The following is an 18280-nucleotide window of genomic DNA, read 5'->3' as shown; positions in this document are numbered from 1 at the left end:
TGCTGAAGAGAAATGAAAAACCGAGCGTCTTTTGCCCCTTCTAAACCTAACCCTGCTGATCATTGTCCAAGCAAAAGTTTGTATTCATCACCACCGATACCAATGTTCTCCATGGCGCTGTTGCCCTCATCCAGTACTGATATGGCCTGTCCAGAGATTCAATGGAATTGTTCATGAAGAACAGCAGAACAAAAAAAAGCACTGCATTTCAGGGTGTGGATTCATGACTAAAATTGACTAATACCCACCCTGTACTGAAACTATTAGATGATCCATTTAAGTCGGACGGCCCAACCAACCCAACAACGAGCTGCTACTCCAATGTCAAATTTCAAAACTATCTGATGAACACCCAACCTTCTGCATTTGGCATTCCTTCCCCCATAACCAATGAACATAAGCAACCCGGTCACACCGGGTATGACCTGGGACTGCTAGAATCCTCCAGCACAAAAATTAATTAGCCATTTTGGGTCAGAATACCCTCTGTACTACTGTGTGTAATTCACTAAGATGACACCCCCTTATCAACCCCAAAGCACACCCCTTGCCCACAACACAGTTACTTTGGATAGATTTACTATTGAATGTACTATACTAGGTTTCTGCACTCTACTTTTACACATCAAATAGAGTTCAGAGCCTGGAGAACACATCATCACATTGCTAAGCCACTTGTGAAATGACATGTGCTCATAAGCAGAGAGAGATTTTTTTTGTCCCTCTTTACTTTTAGCCAAATATCATACCATTGCATAAATTCCAACCCTTAAACCACTGACCTGAAACTGCTGTTTAAATAAAGTGTCTCACACAAAAAACACTAACACATACATCACACACAAAATACATATGCAGAAATTTGAATCTCATGTAAATTAAAGGGTAATAATAATAATCCTTGCATTTGATATAGCAGTTTTCACATCTTCTAGACGTCTCAAAGCGCTTCACAGAATATGCTGTAAAGTGAATTGACCGTATTTTATTTTGTATATGTAAACAAGTGTACATTACATCACTAGAGCTAAAGAGAACAATATTTAATAAACTATCAACATTTAATAACGTTTAATGTTACTTTCGACTCTGCCTGCAACTTAAGCAATGCCCACTGTGCCAGCAATGGCCAGATCTACATAGAGAAGGATGATGTCTCACTAGTTCAATAAAAGTCATCCATTAGGTTCCAATGTGGTAACATGGAGATGGGAGCCAATAGACTTCGTCCCTTCCTATACTGTTATAGGATTGTTAACTACCTCAAAATCAAGCAGCCTGCAAATAACAGGATAGAAGTTTCTAGTCTTATTTAGGTTATGAGTACCAATAAATTTGAGAGAAAATATTGCATTTAGGTCAATATACTTTTGTGTGTTCTGTACTCTCAACGCATTGTCTCATATTTCTTGCACCACTCCCAGCAGTGAATAGCTTGTTACCTCATCTACAAAGCCACAGGTTCACTCCTCAGACACAAATATCTGTGATTGCACTTAAAAAAACATTAACGTTATTATATTATTATTATTATTATATAAATTGTTTGCGCATAAGGGGGCATTTGGCCCATGTGCCACTGCTCCTTATTTTGATAGGTCACTCCTTTCCATCATTAATCCCGTTTACTATCAACATTCTTGCTCTTTCCCCATAATCACCTAATGGTCCACTCCACGGTTGGCTTGTCCCAGTAGCCTTGAGATTGCATCGATCCGATCTCAATAGTACTGAGTGATGTGTGTGTTAGAATTCAGGGGGGGGGGGGGCAGAGCGTCACTCGTTTACACCACCATACTTGATGAAAACCACAGTGAAAACACCAGACAGAGGTCCATCCTCGCCCCCCACCCCTCCACCATCTGAACCACCAGTTTATTGATGGGAACAATTTAGGACCATCCGACCGACAACAGCTAACGGAACATGCGTTAGTTACACACCAGGCCACTAACTATCTGCAGGATGAGTGCACAGATAACACTGTACGTGCGGAGAGGAGTTGAAGTACATTAGTAACAGTCAACAACCACCACCACCACCTCCTCCTCCTCCCGGATTCTCTTTCCACTGATTCATTCGGGTGGAAATTTCAAGAGCGTGTGTTTCCCACTGCCGTGTCCCCAACCCACGCAGAGCCTAAAACCCGGGGGCTCCCGCCCCTCTGAGACATCACACCCGGCGACCACGAAGTGGCATTTTTTTTTAAATTAAAAATAAAATAAAATTTTATTTTTTTAAATTTTTTTTTTAAAAATTTTTTTTTAAAAAAAAAGCAATTTCGAATGAAACGGAACGAAATGCAATGTAACGTAATGCAATGCGCGGTACATCGAGAGAGAGAGAGAGAGAGATGCGAGGGGGTGGGTGGGGGGGGGGAGGGCAGGTGTGAATCTTTGTCTGAGTCCGAGATTCGGGGGCAAGAAATTTTTTTTTGGTGGGGGGGGGGAGAGAGGGGAGGGGGAGGGAGAGGGGGGGGGAGAGGGGAGGGGGGGAGAGGAGAGGGGGGGGAGAGAGAGGGGAGGGAGAGGGGGGGGAGAGGGGGGGGGGAGAGAGAGGGGGGGGGAGAGAGAGGGGGGGGAGAGGAGAGAGGGGGGGGGGGAGGAGAGGGGGGGGAGAGGAGGGGGGGAGAGAGGGGGGGGGAGGGAGAGGGGAACAAACAAGGAGCTCATCCCAGCGACCCGAAAGTGACGGTGAACACCAGGGGCGAATAGGCCCCCGTGTGGGTTGGGGTTCCCACCTGCTCGGCTCCATAGCTGTTGGCGATCTCGATGAAATCCTCCATCCGCATGAGGCCCTCCCCGGCCGAATCGAACATGTCAAACACCTGCCGCAGCCCCGCGCAGTGCTCCAGGCTGGAGCCCGCCACCGTCGTCCCCCCCGCCGCCGCCGCCGTCACCGCCGTCTTCTCCTCCTCCTCCTCCTCGCGGCCCGGCTCCATGGGGAGGCGGGCTCGGTCTCGGCTCTTTCGAGGGCGGCTCTTCTCACTGAGGGTCGTCGCGCTCCATCACCCACACGGCGCTGTCCGGCCTGGGCCTCACGTCTCACTCCAACACTGCCTCCGCAGCCTTAGAAACAGGCATAGCAACCACCCGCGCCGCACTGCGCCTGCGCCACTGCCGAGTGAGTGAGTGAGTGAGTGAGCGAGCCTGGGCCACGCCCACTGCCGACCCCCCCACACTGTGCCTGGGCCACGCCCACTGCCGACGCCCCCCACTGTACCTGGGCCACGCCCACTGCCGACCCCCCCCCCACTGTGCCTGGGCCACGCCCACTGCCGACCCCCCCCACTGTGCCTGGGCCACGCCCACTGCCGACCCCCCCCACTGTACCTGGGCCACGCCCACTGCCGACCCCCCCCCACTGTGCCTGGGCCACGCCCACTGCCGAGCGCCCCCCTACTGTACCTGGGCCACGCCCACTGCCGAGTGCCCCCCCCACTGTACCTGGGCCACGCCCACTGCCGAGCGCCCCCCACTGTACCTGGGCCACGCCCACTACCGAGCACCCCCCCACTGTACCTGAACCACGCCCACTGCCGAGCGCCCCCCTCACTGTGCCTGGGCCACGCCCACTGCCGAGCGCCCCCCCTCACTGTACCTGAACCACGCCCACTGCCGAGCGCCCCCCTCACTGTGCCTGGGCCACGCCCACTGCCGAGCGCCCCCCCTCACTGTGCCTGGGCCACGCCCACTGCCGAGTGCCCCCCACCCCACCCACTGCGCATGTGCAACAGCCCAGCTCCACAAGCTGCTGACATGTCCGGTTTGCAGGTCGCTGTGGTCCACAGAGCAGCCACGGGGCATCTTTTTAAGGGTCGCTTTCTCCGGCACTCATCGCTCCACCGGAGAGCGCATCACTCAGTCTGGCCCGCACCGTGTTTCCACCGCCCATTTGGGGGGGGGGGACATTGCACCAGAGCGATATTGCGGGAGTTAGTCCGCCGGGACGTGTGCGCTGGGAGCTCACGGACAATGCTCGGGCACGATGCGATTATCTGAGACATAATGGGAAAGAACCACCTTATTTATGTCAGGGCCTTTGGGCGCCCTTCCGACTTGAAAGGCGCTTTATAAGTGTAATTTGTTGTTTGCTGTCCCCTCCGACTGCAGCAGCACTTGGGGTCAAACTGAGCAGAAAGTGACAGGTAGTGGGTTTCGGTTGCTTTATTGTTGAAAGTTTATCACGTGAGTAGACATTCTCAACAGCCTTTGAATGGTATAGAGACAGGATCCTCACGTACTTCACTGGCTTACATCTTGGAGGAGATGAGCATTGCTGCCGGGTTGTTGGCTGCAGTCAGCCAATGCCCACCATCTGCCACTAGGGTGGTGCCAGTTACATAGGAGGCTGCAGGGCTCACAAGGTACAGCACACCATGTGCTATCTCTGTTTTATTTCCCACTCGCTGCAGAGGAATCATTTTAAAATGTTCAGCTGCATCTGCCGTCAAACCACCTAGAGAGAAGGGGCAGAGGAACCAGGAATAGAGACAAGTTTGTGAATGAGGTGACAACGGAATCTGCTTATGGGGCTCAAATCATTTGTGAACACTATGAACCAACCCAGTTTCCCATATCCTTACCCAGCTTTCGAAAGCCCTCTGTTCCAGAGACAGGGCCTGGGGCCAGGCTGTTGATTCGGATGTTGTCAGGACCCCATTCCACAGCTAGGTGCTTTGTCATCGCCTCTATACAGCATAGACGAGGAAAAGAAACAGAGTTGGTGAGATAACCAAACAGGTGCTGGTCAACAATCCTCCAAATAAAAGTCTTGATATACCTTTCACATCAAGGCTTCAGATTTATAGCGATGACAAAATATTTTTTTTAGGTTGGGATCCAAAGAGTCATTGAAACAGCAGCTAGAAAGACAATACCAATAAGGGATAATAATGAGCAATGGTGATGCTAGCACTTCCTCCATCCCTCTCCCCCCTCACCATCTCATCTCCCCGGGGTACGACTGTTTGTGGGACACTGCTGTGCGAAACTGGCTGTTATGTTTTGCCCACAAAATATACAGTTACTCCACTTTAACGTGTATCCTGTGAAGCGCTTTGAGACGTCTCTATAATGTGATAAGGCACTTTATCAAATGCAAGTTTTTTAAATTATTTATTATAGTGAAATAATAATCCTTGCATTTGATATAGCGCCTTATCACGTCTTCGAGACGTCTCAAAGCACTTCACAGAAAATACTGTAAAGTGGAGTGACTATATATTATGTGGCGACACGGCAGCCAATTGCGCACAGCAGTGTCCCACAAATTCTAAAACTTAATCATAAAAAAATCCTATATTGACAGCAGAGGTAGAAGAATTTAAAGTGAAGCAACTTGTAAACTGTTAAGAGTGCATTATTAATCAGCGAGTCTCACACTGTATGTTAAGCAGTGAGTCTGTTAGAGATTAGGTAAAGAGAGAGTGTGCACTCCATACCAGACATACAAACTATAGTTACTGTATGTGGAACTCTTAGTAGTTTGATTTGTAGGCTCTTAAGCATGGTGAAAGGTTTCTGTGTGTGTCAGATACCCATTTGACCAAATAAAATACACTGAGTTCAGTCAGCAGTCTCCCTGCTGCTCACATCCTTTGTAGAGATCCTTGAGATTAGCTGTAACTGCAGGGCAAATCTTTACTGGAGTTTTTACCTATGGCAGCCTTGGCAGAGCCAGAGTGAACCTGCAGCGCCTGTCCTCTGTAGCTCAATGTAGCTGTGATATTCACGATAACTCCACCATGATCCTACAGTAACACAAAGAGGCGACATGTACCATTGCACAGAACCTTCTCTTTCAATATGATTACATAATGTTTAGTAATGTGAATCAGAACTAAATGTCCAGGAATTGAACATTCTCTACAGGTTACTCTGTACCCATGTAAAAGCCAGTTTAGAGAGAATAAGATTAGATGCTTCAACATGTGTTTTGAAAGATTTTTGAGAAACTGGACAGGATAGGAAGAAACTTTTTTTGTTTAGAAATTCAGAGAAATAGACTGCTTTGCAGAATTGGAAAATAGGTGACAGATCCAATTTAATGTAAATGGTGAGAAACAATGTGGGGAAAAAACACAAAGTAATGAAGTGTCTCCTGACAGTAAAGTTCTTAGTGTACAGAAACAAAGAGATCTAAAGGTGTAGAAATATAGTTCTTTAAAGGTGTTGGTGCAAGTAGAAAAGGCCATAAAAAGGCAAATAGTATTTTATATATCAGGACAATGACAAAAAAAGCAATTTCATTGGCTGTCAAACCCAATGAAAAAGGTGCCATGTATATTTGCGCAAATGGCAACAGGGATGAAGAATTGTAGTTAATGAGGCTAGGACTAAAATAAAAAAATCTGTTTTCACTGGAACAGAGAAGGTTAAGGGATCTAATAAAAATCTTCACAATTCTGAAATACTCACTTTGTTGTCCACCTTCTTGGTTAGGAGTTGTGCACTATGGACTTAAGGAGAGGCATCTGATTCCAAACTGCAATGAGCGCATCTCACCTTAAACCACTTTTGGTAAAGGACCTTGCTGGTGTTGAAGGTTCCCATTGTGTCGATGTCCAACACGGTCCTGAAGGCATTGAATGAAAGGCCGCTGGCAGGACTCAGGAAGTTCCCTGCAGCACCTAGCGAACAAGGAAGAGCATTGAAAATATTGGTAATACATTTAAAGCTTAGGGTGAGACGTTAAACCAAGAGTGCTTGAATGCTAGTGTCATGCATCTGGTGCTATGTCATGCCATGCTGTGCAGTGCCTGGCAGTGAAGTTCTGCGTTGCCTCAGACTTACTGTTAATCAATATATCAATTTTTCCAAATTTCGACAGGGTCTCCTCCACAGCAGCAATAATAGTCTGCGGCTGCCTGACATCAGCCTTCAGTGGTAAGCAGTGCTGTCCTGTTGCGATTTTCAGCTTCTCCGCAGCCTGCAGCACAGAGAGTTGCAGGTATCCATCATTCCAGCTACTTATTCTGACATCTGGCACCACCTAGACCTACCAAAGCAGATTCCCTGTCCTTCCCTCACACGATTACCCCAAACACTGTTCCATCTAACTCACCGCTTGCACTCTCTCCAGGCTTCTGCTCGCAATTGCAGTCTGACACCCATGTCTGTGACAGAAGGGGCATGATTAGACTCCAGTTGTGAGATACATGCCAAATACAATCATCACTGATCTCTAATCTGATCTCCTGTCTGCAGCATGTTTTGACACTACTCAACTACTGAATGGAACATGGTAAAGAAAGCTAATAACAGTGCTGAAAACTCAATAATGTAGAACAGTCATAGCAGCAAAGAAAACTCATCACAGAACATTCATATAGAGTGGGAAGACTCACTGTGGCATGTATTTACCTCATGAGAATCTCTACAATTCGGAATCCAATGCCGGAACCGCCACCTGTCACGAACGCCACTTTCTCCCTGCTCAATGGAAGCAGCAAGGTTCAAGAAGGATTTATATTCATAGAAGATTGTATGCAGAAGTATAAACCACACACTGATTTGTATAAGGTATCAAAATATGCTGGTTTATGAAAAAAGGGCTTTTTTCCACTATACCCATTCTGGACATCCACCCAATATGAAAGGCACATATGTAAAGATTAATCTTGTATTAATATCCTCCCCTCCCCCCACCATCTCCACCTCCATACCCCCATAGATTATGTTCTCATCAGGACTGTGGGGCAGGTTGTGGCTTTATTTTAGATTGGGGAATATCATAAGGCTCAGAGGAAACCCATCTGCATTGCATTCAGCAATTTTCACAAGGCTTTTGACCTGGTTACATTTCGTAAATGTACACAATGTAATCTTCTTGTTGTAGTTCCTCATGAAGAAACTGAAAGCTATGGAAATACATGGCCAAATTTTGGATTTTATTCAGAATGTGAACGTGTATTCCAGCTCCATAATCCATGTAAAGGTTGACTGTAACTCACCAAGCCTATCTCTCATGAAGGTGGTGGTGGGGGGTCAGAAGGCTGTCCACTGTCACCCACCTTATTCGATGTGTTCATCAATGATGTATTGGATGGCATTGAGGGGGGACAGACATGGTATACCTTTTCCTGATAGAATTGTGGCGCTTCTGTTTGCAGAAGCTATTGTGATTTTGACATCAAAATCTCTCTGCCTGTCAACCTGGACCTAATACTTTCCAGAATTACGTAAGCATGGGTGGGTGGGTGGGTGGGTGGGTGTGAGTGAGTAAGTGAGCATTCCATTCCACGCACAGCATGTGTAGGTGGGACGCATGTAAATTTCAGTTCGGTTCGGATACTCTTAAATGTGGTGACAGGTTTCCCGCGCGCGTCATACCAAGAAAACCTCTCCCCTACCCCTCCCCTCCCCCCCCCCCCCCCCCCCCCCACCCAGTCTTTTCCTACCTCGTCTACCTACACGCGACCTTCTAGCCGCCTCCTAGCGGGTAAATGCATATCTTACTTACTTCAAGACAGAAGGACTGAAAATGTAGGAATAGTTCACTAAGCACTCGTCACTGTCCACATCCTCGGGGACCGTGCTGCTGCCGGACATGTCCGCACTTTCAAGACTTATTTGAAATGAATGTGTGTCCCAGCAAATGACAGACAGACAGACAGACAGACAGACAAGACAAGACAGCCTGACTGAAGCAGCTTCTGACACGACTCCGAGCCCCACACACTGCGGCTGAAACGACTGAACTCTGGACCCAGCAGCTGAATCAGTGGCACACTCTCGGGGTTCGCTGAGTCTGGTTCAGTTCACTGAGTCAACGGCACCGGTGTCTCGTCTGAGACACTGATGGGGCCTCTTCCAGTGATTCCTTCCTCCCATCAGGAGCAAACCGTGACCTTTGCCCTCCTGGTCTCCCTGAGCCTGGGGGGGAGGGGGGGTTCGCGGTGGCCGATGGGATCTGTAGTTCGAGGCGGGGCTGCCGAACCGCATGTCCCAGAATGCCCGGGATTCTATTTAATATTTAATATGTAATATTTAATATGTAATACTCTATTACATTTGGATACAGGCTCCGTATCCGAGCGCTCCGGGACGTGCTCCTGGCGTGAGAAGCGCTGTTACAAATGTAATTGTTGTTGTTGTTCACCCGAGTGAAGGGCGCTATGTCAATGCAAGTTGTCGCATGTTCTTCGCTTGAAAGTGGATCGGGCATTGCGTGATCTGGAGCGAGGTGCTTTTGTGGTTAAAAATGGAAAGCAAGGTAAAGGGAGGCAGAGCTAGCTCTGAACTACACAGACTCGTTACTGTGGAGTCGTGTAGCTCAGTGGTTAGAGCACTCGCCTTGCAAGCGAGACACCTGCGTTCATTTCCACACTCCTAATAATAATCCCTCCAAAAACAATAATAAATTGGTCATTTTCAATCCGCGACTGTTTGTGGGCCACTGCTGTGCTCAATTGGCTGCCGCGTTTTGACCACAAATGTACGGTCAATTCAGTTTACAGCATATTCTGTGAAGCGCTTTGAGACTTCTAGAAGATGTGAAAAGCGTATATTCAAATGCAAGGATTATTATTATTGCTTAGCTGCCAGGAGTCCAAGAGGCAAAGTCCACTTTACAATGGGCACTTCTCTTTACCGAAGCTCCTTGCATAACGAATAAACAGTTGGTAAGGGATAATCAAGGACACAGCATTGGGCTTGGATCTCCAGAACATCAAGGTGGCTAGAATTTCATACGTTGCTCTATATAGATCCACCACATAGCTGATTAGGAAACTGAGACAGTGATGAAAGATATTAACTAGAGCCCAGGTTAATAATAATCCTTGCATTTGATATAGCACCTCATCGTGTCATTGAGACGTCTCAAAGCGCTTTATAGAATATACTGTAAAGTGAATTGACCTGATATTTTCTGGGTGAAATAAGGTTATGAACACATGCTGAAATGTCAAGGGAACGAGATGGGAATGTCAACGGGAAGTACGCCAAATGATAGGTTGTCTGGGTTAGACTCCAGAGGTACCCCAGTCCACACGATAGGGTCCCCAAATCTTGTCAACCCGTGTGTGAGTTGAGGGAGGGAGAGAGAACGAGAGAGCGAGAGTCCACGCCATTAGAAAACCGGGGCTGGAATGGACACCTCGCCCCCACCGCCCCGAGAGTCCGCGCAGATCCCGCGGAGGGGGCGACCGTCACGTCTCCCGATTTGCGGCGGGCAGTCCGGTCGGCGACCGCGACCCCGACCCCGGCCGAACCCGGTGGGGGTTGGGGGGGTGGGGTGGGGGGGCCCCGTCTCGCGTCTCCGCCGCCCGCAAACGAACCGAGCGCAAAGCAGTACGACGGAGAGCGACCAATCACAGCCCCAGAGAAAATAAACGCAGCCACGAAGCCGACACCAGGAATTAATTGTGCGGTGAGGTCAATGGTCTGACACGACGCTGGGATTCAGGGGCTGCAGCTCAGGGTGGGGGAGGGGGTGGGGGGGAGTGGGGGAGGGGGGTCGGGGGAGGGACCCAGCAAGACCGACGCTCCTCATTGGTCCTCACGGCCGCTTCCGGCGGCGCCCCTGGGCGGCGTTGCCAGGGTAACCGGGGAGGACACGGTTGGACGGGCCCGAACCGGAGCTGCCTCCCAGGCCGCGGATTAACGGTAAACGAGCGGCCCGGTTTAAGCCGCCGCCGCCCGCCGCCGCCGCGGAGAGAAAAAAAATCCAAAAAGCCAACACCGGGCTCTTCGGTGCGGGCGTGAGGTCGTAGCGGAGCCCCGCAACCCGCCCAACCCGCCCGGGGATTAGAGTAGCGAGGCTGCGGCTCGGTGCGCTGTCTGGCCCGGGCCGGTTGAGGCAGCGGCAGCGGCAGCGGCAGGTGGGGCCTAATGTCCGGTACAACTGGCAAATGATGGTGATGATGATGATGATAATGATCCTCGCGTTTGACACAGTGCCTTTATCGCGTCTTCGAGACGTCTCTCAAAAGCGCTTCGCGGTTTACACGGTAAAGTGTAGTGACTGCGTTATAACGTTATAACGCGGCAGCCACCTGCGGCCAGCGACGTCCCCGCAAACAATCGTGGGTCGAGTGACCGATCGTATCATGGTTTTAAGGTGCCGCAAAGCCGCTGGCCTCGGCAGCAGCGCCACCTTTAACCTTTATTATTATTATTATTATTAACCTTTAACCCGGGTCGACGTGAGAAAGTTTAGCGCTTTCCCCCTCGCACTAACCCGGTTACCACGGTCGGTGCGGGTTGGTACTGATTGACGTCTTTAACCGGTTCTGATGCTTTTCGTTTAATTTTTTTACTCATTGGTAAACCGCAGTTTTCGTGGAAGGAAGAAAAAAAAAATCCTGGGAAGCAATAGCCTTAAATTCACGATTCCACTATTTACCTAATCAGGTATTTAACAACAGAAAATTGACACGCATCGTACGGTGCGATTCTGCCACCGACACTGCAGTGCGATGCTGGGGGAGTGCTACATGGTTGGAGGTACTATCCTTCAGTTGAGACGTTAAACTGAGATCCCCGTCTGCCTGATTAGGTGGACATTAAAGATCCCATGGCACTATTTGAGAAGAGAAGGGAGTTTCTCCTAATGTCCTGGCCAACAATCCCCCCGATAAAATTGGTCATTCACTTGATGCTGCTTGTGGAACATTCATTGCTTGTGCAAAGTTATTAATGCCTTCACCTATAAAATCCTGTGAAGTGCTTTGAGACGTCTTGATGATGTGATATGGCACTGCATCAAAGGGAACAATATTATTTAATCACCACTGAGCACATCTAGTGGTAGAATGTCATAACTACGTTTTCAATAAATTTCAATACAAATGAAATCTTTCCAATCTCTTCTGGTGTAAAGCTTTAAGAAACCAATGCCTGTAAAGGTAATAATAAAAGCATTCTCACAAATACTAGCTCTAGCCACACATTAGATCTTTGAGTTCACAGTTTGGTTTAACAGTTCGGTACAGCGCTGGAGAGCCATAGCATTGTCAGAGGTGCCAAACTTCAGATGAGACATCAAACCAAAATCTTGTCGGCTTGTTCAGGTGACAGTTAAGATGCCAGGAAACTTTGAAAAGAGAAAGGAGTTTATCCTGGTGTCTTAGCCAACAACCCTTTTGATAAATAGATCTTTCACATCATAAAATAACAATAATAAATTGGTCATTTCAATTCACGACTGTTTGTGGGACACTGCTGTGCGCAATTGGCTGCCGCATTTCACCCACAAATATACAGTCAATTCACTTTACAGTCTATTCTGTGAAGCGCTTTGAGACGTCGAAAAACATGAAAAGCGCTATATCAAATGCAAGGATTATTATTATCATGGGCCCCTGCTGTATGCAAATTGGATGTCATGTTTACTTACCTACATTTAACAGCAAATATTTACAAAGCGATTTTGAGACATTTGATGTTATAGCTGCCAAGATTGAGATGCAAAGATTATTAATACACGTTTCTTGTGACTACTGGTTACTTGAAGGAAAGGAGAAAAATGCTGCCGTGAGCAATGAGGAAAGCAGAAGATATCCCATTAGATTAGGCAAACTAAGCAGTGTGGGGGAATCTGTGTTTGCACTGTAATCAATGTAATACTTTGAGGAGACTAACAATAACATAGATTTTGTATGGTTTAGTATTTAGCCTGTACAGTACTTGACCTGGGAGTGCTGCATTGGACAGTGTAGAGGGAGCTTTGGAACTGTCCACTGTATGTGATTGCTTGGTCTAACTTGCTGTTATGTTTTAGGTCTCCTGCCTCAGTGGGTGGCTGGGATCAAACTTGCAAGCATGACTTCATGTTTTATTACTCTGTATGCTTTTTATTACTCTCGTAATGGGAGCTATGAATGTTTTGTTTGAGGATGGTGTGAGATTGGAAGAAAGAGCATATCAGCACTGAGTACAGCAGCTGGAGCTTTCCTTGGGTTGCTGGTAATTTATATGCTGCTTAAAATGTCATGATTTTCTTACAGAACTGACCAGAAACTGAGTGCAGACATGGCAGTTTACTTTGATCATCATGTTGAAGCCCCAGATACTGCAGGTGCTCCATCACAAATAGCTTGGCACATTAGCCATCCATTGCTGGCAGTTGCCTCTGTCAGTGGCACTGCAGGGGGCAGTGTAGACATCTATGGGGAACAGGTGGGTATCCTGTGGTGTAGTGAAATACTATGTAGATTGCATGAGGTTGTGTTTATTGTAACATGGACAAGTGACTGCAGTGAGAGAAGCTGGAAACTGAACAGACCTATGTTCAGGCATACTGACAGCTCAGAAAGGCAAGGACGGGTAGTATAAGGCAAATATATATTACACATAACTGGGTGAAGGACAAGGGAACTGGCACGAGGCCTGAACGATCCTGCAGTGAAAGATATTATCTGTAAAATATTGTAACCTAAACTGGGCACATCTGTCTGCGGAGGTTTGAGACATTTCAAATCTGGGGCCCTTGTATATATGGCTCAGTTATGCATTGGATAATACAATTTCCGGCAGAGTCAACCAGATTTGTTTTATAGAGAGTTTAAGAGAGTTAAGAAGTGAAGTGAAGTTTATTCACTCCTACGTCAGCAATAGCCCTATGCCTCTTTTGCTTTACAATCTTTAGACTCCAATTAGATATTAGATTTTTACAGATGGGTATGTACATCCCATGTACAATGTCTGGGAGAATTGTGTGCAGATTTCAGGTAGTTCTGCCCAGTGTCCAGGAGAATTGTGTGTAGACCTGTGTGGAACGTAATTCACTTCAGTACCAACCCTTTGAATTTCCAATTCTAGGGCGAGCATATTCCAAATGCACACTTAGAGCGATTATTTCAACCAACAGCCATCTGTTGGCATCCATCTAAAAGGATTCTGGCAACAGGCTGGGAAGCAGGAGAGATCATACTGTGGAATGAACAGGATGGGGAGGAACAACAGTCAGTCACTGAAGCACACTGTGCTGATATCACCCTGCTGGAATGGAGCACCAATGGCAACCGGTTGATTTCTGCTGATAAGGTATGCGAGGGAAAGGGACACTTTTTCTGGTGTAAGTGTCTACAGCAGTGGTGATAGAAATCAGAGACTGAGTGATACTGAATCTCTATAGCTGATGCTTACTGACAAGCTAATCCATGGCTGATATTTTTTGCTATCCCACAAGCAGAGGAGGTGGTAACTGGTAGTGGTGAGGGAGGAATGGTGTTTGAGTGTTTCTGATTCTCACTTCACACCAGAGTATGATTCTGTCATCTTAAGGGACAGGATAAGGATTGTTTCATGAACTGCTATATAAATATTTGGAGACCTGAGTTTGCACAGAGCACTCTTTCACACTTGAAAGAAAATGTGGATACTGAGGATTTATTTTACAGATCTGCTGATCTTTTTACCACTTGAGTTCTTTATTACCACAAGAATGAATTGCTCTGTTTTCTCCCTGGGTGCTGTTAGCTTGGTGTTCTGCTGGTGTGGCGGGTGGATCAGCGAGGACGTATGCATGGATCGCCTCTCTTTAAGGAGGAATATAGCAGGCATCTGTCCCACTGTGTTTTCAGACCAGCTGCCCTTGGAGAGTAAGTATGCACAAATTAATCTGCCTCTCACTGAAATATGAGTCTGCTAAGAGCCTGTACCATGTGTGGCAGTACTCCTTGTCCTTTACACATTGACATTTAACTACTGTGTTACCAATAAATGATATTTCCATAGGGACCTGGTGCAGTTGGCTAAAGCTGCAGTTAGTGGAGATGAAAGTGCACTGGACATGTTTAACTGGAGAAAGACTGGAAAGGGAGGTGCACCACTCAAAGTTGGACCCCAGGAAGGACTAGCTTTCTTCATCAGTGCAACAGATGGTAAGCAAACCAGGCACAGCATGGACTCAAGAGCTCTGTCCTGCTGTGTAATACACTGAGATACTGAATTGCAGTAAATGCACTATTCAAGCATGATTCATTTTGCTTTGTTCAAATCATAATAATAACTCCTTTCTGTTTCCATGAGACTAACCTTTACCTCTTGTACTAGGCTCTGTATACTACATGGACGAAAGGGGGAAGACCTCACAGGCTTTCCATATGGATGGACCGGTCAGGAAACTCATGTACATGGAGAGCAAGGACATCCTGGTTGTGGTGACCGAGACACTTGTGCTGTCGCAGTACAGTGTCAGTGCAGACGGGGCAACTCAGGAGGTCATAAAGGTACGAGTAGTTTCTCCTGAAATTCCATGGCTTATTGGAGGCGAGTCTTATTGGGACGTCCTCCTGACATGAAAGACGTTATATAAATGTAATTTGTTGTTGTTGAATCAAAGAGATATGAATGAAGGAAGAAAAATGTTTCCTGACTCAATTATTAAACATGAATTTAATTACATCACACATGCCTGAGGGTTAGAACCTGATTTTCTGTTCTGCTGTGTAATGATATTGAGTATTTTACTACCTTAAATGCTCTGTGGTTTCTCTCTACCTAATGGTTCCTTGTTTGTAGGTGAAGCTGAGTGGAAAAGCGGGTCATGCAGCTGATATTATCTGGGCAGAGAAGGGACTTCTTCTCACAGCAACAGGAGAGATAGTTATAAGGTGAGATGCTGACGAGATCATCAATGTTTTCTGCTGCTTTGTGAGAGAGCAGGTTCAGATGTGGTTCAGACGGGCAAGCGAAAATGCAGGCGTGCTATATTGTCTGCTGCTTGATGGACATGGGCTACCTGACATGGGTATGTAGAGATGGGTATTGGTGATGTGTGGATGAACATGTGGATTAATGATATTTTTCAATGTGATTGCATTCAGTGCATTCTCATTATCATATTTCCCTTAGACTCTGGGACTTGGAGCGAGATGAGAACTATGTGTTGATGCTGGAGGAGAACTTGGGCTTTGTTGCTGGGGAAAGCATTAATTGCATCTCGTATTGTGCAGCTAAAGGTAAGTGTCAGTCATGCAGTCTAAACTTGTCCTCAACTAGATCAGCACAAGCGAAGTCAAACTGCAGATCACCTATTGCTACTTTTTTGACATGAGGCAATACATATCCAATACTGGGTTGGACACATTATGGAGGGTATTTTGGGAGAGGATTTATTTCCATCAGGGACATGGATGTTGTCTTTCGCCCACACACCAGAATTCCTGTTGGAAGTCACCTTTAGAAATCATCTGACATTGAATTGAGATTGGTGTCAAACTGCAGTTCCACGAGAGTTCCAGTAGGTTGGTCTGATTGATTTATCGCCATCTCGGAGTGCTTAAACAGGATTGTAAGAAAGTTCTGACCAGAAGAATTGCTTGCTTTTCTCCAGGAATCCTTGCAGCCGGCACCAACAAGGGGCACATTGCCATGTGGCGGAAAGTGCCAGTCAGCAGGTCGTCTGTGTGGAAAACGGAGGGTAAAGAGCGATGGAAACTACAGACTCCAATAGAACTGGAGGGAAATATCTCACAAGTTAAGGTAGTGGAGGTGGACAGGGTGGAAAAAAAGGGGAAGAAAAACACGAGGCAGGGAGGCCAGGGGGCAAGCAAGGAGGGTAATATTTTATAAAATCAAATAATGTGATTGCTGAAGGCCAATGTGGCCTGCGCGTAATAGCTGCAAGCTACCTTCCACTTGTTTCGGGGTGAAAGTGAGGAGATGCCTGATTCATTGCTGCTCTCAGTAAACTATCTGTGTGTTTACCTTGTGTGTTTTATATTAGTGGGGCTGCAGTAAGAATCTCCTGGCTGTGAAGAACGACAGCACGATCCTCATCCTCAGCGAGCAGGTCATGTCTGCCCACTTCAATCAGCAAGTTGCAGCCGTGCAAGTGGCACCCAACCTACTAAACCTCACCACCTTCTCCTCGGGCACCCAGCAGGCTCTCCGCACCAACATCCATGTTAAAGGGACTTTCGTCACCAAGGTACAATGCCAACAGCACAGAGAGACTAACAGTGCTGTATTATGCTGGAAAAGAGCATTTTTCAGATCCAAAAGGAAAATAGTTGGCTAGCTAAATGTTAACTGCTAAACAGCAGTGGGGAAGATTTACATTTGAGAAGGATAGGGGACAGAATGAAACATTACAATTAGGACCACAGAAACATTGCCAGAGTTCAAGGAACATTATAGATGTTTAAGGAGATTAAGTTAGTGTTGATAATAGATGTAATCCACAGGTACAGAAGAATGCAAATGGGAAATTAGGAGACACCGCATCCCACAGAGCACACACAGAATTCTCACACTACACACAGCCACCCATGCAACGTAGCCCTGAACAGTGCATGTATTTGTACCTTTAACTTAACCTCTTGGATTTACCATAGAATTCTGACACTGTCCTTTCCTCCTGATTGAACCCATAGGCGCTCCCGGCACATTTTGTCTCACTGACATATTTTCCTACACACACACAACACATTGTTCCCCTGCCTGTCTGCCCCCACATACCTGCTTCCTCATCCATCCCCCAATTGCTGTTCAGTATAACCTGTATGTGGATTGTGGTGCTGTTAGTTGCTGTTGAGTATAGCCAGATGTGGAGTATTGCCCTGCTGTTCAGCATAGTTTGGGAGGGTTGCTGTGCTGCTCATAAATCTTTCTTTCTGTCTATGTAGGAGACAGTTACAGTGTGGAACGGAAAATCCATCACAGTCTTCGAGCCATTTGGACCATCAATGAAAAACACGAGTAAAGTTTCCATTTACATTTTTCAGCCCATTCCTCTCCCAATATTTTCCTTTCCTCTCATGAAGTTGGGATGCAGTAGCATAAACGTGCATTCATCCTTTGGTCCCTCTCCAAAATGGTAACTTGTTGTGTGAGTTGGCAGCACATCAGAGCTGAGCTTGATGCTGAACTCAGCCAACATTGAGGGACAGTGGGTACCCTGGCACTCCTTTTCCACTCCCCGTCCAAGCATTATGTGACTGTTTGTAATCTTAAAGCTGATCTGGCTGAGATCAACTAACAGCTGTGATGGGGGAACCTGGTGAACCATAAACGCAGTGTTTTTAACAACTGAGCCATTGTGCAGTGAGCAGTACAGCTTTGCTCAGTGTTGTTTTAACCTTTTTTTCTGCTCTGATATTTGATAACAATGCTCTGCAGTGTATATTTCTGTAAATTATTTCTGTTTCAGGCTCTTTCCCCTGCGACTCCCCTGTTGTGGTAGTGCACGAGGAGAACATTTACACTGTGGAGCCAAATCGGGTCCAAGTCCGCACCCTGCAAGTATGTGTCGTGCTGAACCCACAGCTCAGCCAAAAGCTGTAACCGCCCTCAGCAGTGTAGGCTAGACCTACCCTGCACCTTGTATA

The 18280-nt window shown here is 46.9% G+C and overlaps 3 protein-coding genes across 3 annotated transcripts in view; 1 reads left to right on the top strand and 2 right to left on the bottom strand.

Moving 5' to 3' along the window:
• The window catches only part of rab11fip3 (RAB11 family interacting protein 3 (class II)), a 30031-nt gene extending 26920 nt beyond the window's left edge, over positions 1–3111 (bottom strand). Inside the window, exon 1 of the mRNA XM_042340963.1 lies at positions 2741–3111. Within this exon, the coding sequence (XP_042196897.1) occupies positions 2741–2941 (201 nt within the window). The 5' untranslated portion in view covers positions 2942–3111. The remainder of the gene's footprint in view (positions 1–2740) is intronic.
• Positions 3112–4151: 1040 nt separating this feature from the next.
• decr2 (2,4-dienoyl CoA reductase 2, peroxisomal) lies at positions 4152–8872 on the bottom strand. The gene is made up of 8 exons (XM_007893686.2): positions 8464–8872; positions 7365–7433; positions 7066–7117; positions 6795–6930; positions 6507–6631; positions 5659–5752; positions 4586–4690; positions 4152–4458 (listed from the first exon to the last, which is right to left on the bottom strand). Exons 1-8 carry the CDS (start codon positions 8550–8552, stop codon positions 4253–4255), a joined length of 876 nt encoding a protein of 291 aa, XP_007891877.1. The 5' UTR covers positions 8553–8872; the 3' UTR covers positions 4152–4252.
• Positions 8873–10591: 1719 nt separating this feature from the next.
• The window catches only part of ift140 (intraflagellar transport 140 homolog (Chlamydomonas)), a 36672-nt gene continuing 28983 nt past the window's right edge, over positions 10592–18280 (top strand). Inside the window, 12 exon segments of the mRNA XM_007893683.2 lie at positions 10592–10610; positions 12953–13124; positions 13767–13991; positions 14427–14548; positions 14685–14830; positions 15003–15178; positions 15471–15562; positions 15804–15910; positions 16285–16433; positions 16678–16881; positions 17579–17651; positions 18103–18194. Of these exon segments, the coding sequence (XP_007891874.2) occupies positions 12978–13124; positions 13767–13991; positions 14427–14548; positions 14685–14830; positions 15003–15178; positions 15471–15562; positions 15804–15910; positions 16285–16433; positions 16678–16881; positions 17579–17651; positions 18103–18194 (1533 nt within the window). The 5' untranslated portion in view covers positions 10592–10610; positions 12953–12977.

The sequence above is a fragment of the Callorhinchus milii genome, unplaced genomic scaffold, assembly GCF_018977255.1.
Source record: "Callorhinchus milii isolate IMCB2004 unplaced genomic scaffold, IMCB_Cmil_1.0 Scaffold16, whole genome shotgun sequence".
NCBI classification, from domain to species: Eukaryota; Metazoa; Chordata; class Chondrichthyes; order Chimaeriformes; family Callorhinchidae; genus Callorhinchus; species Callorhinchus milii.
This window is presented reverse-complemented; position numbering and strand designations above follow the sequence as displayed.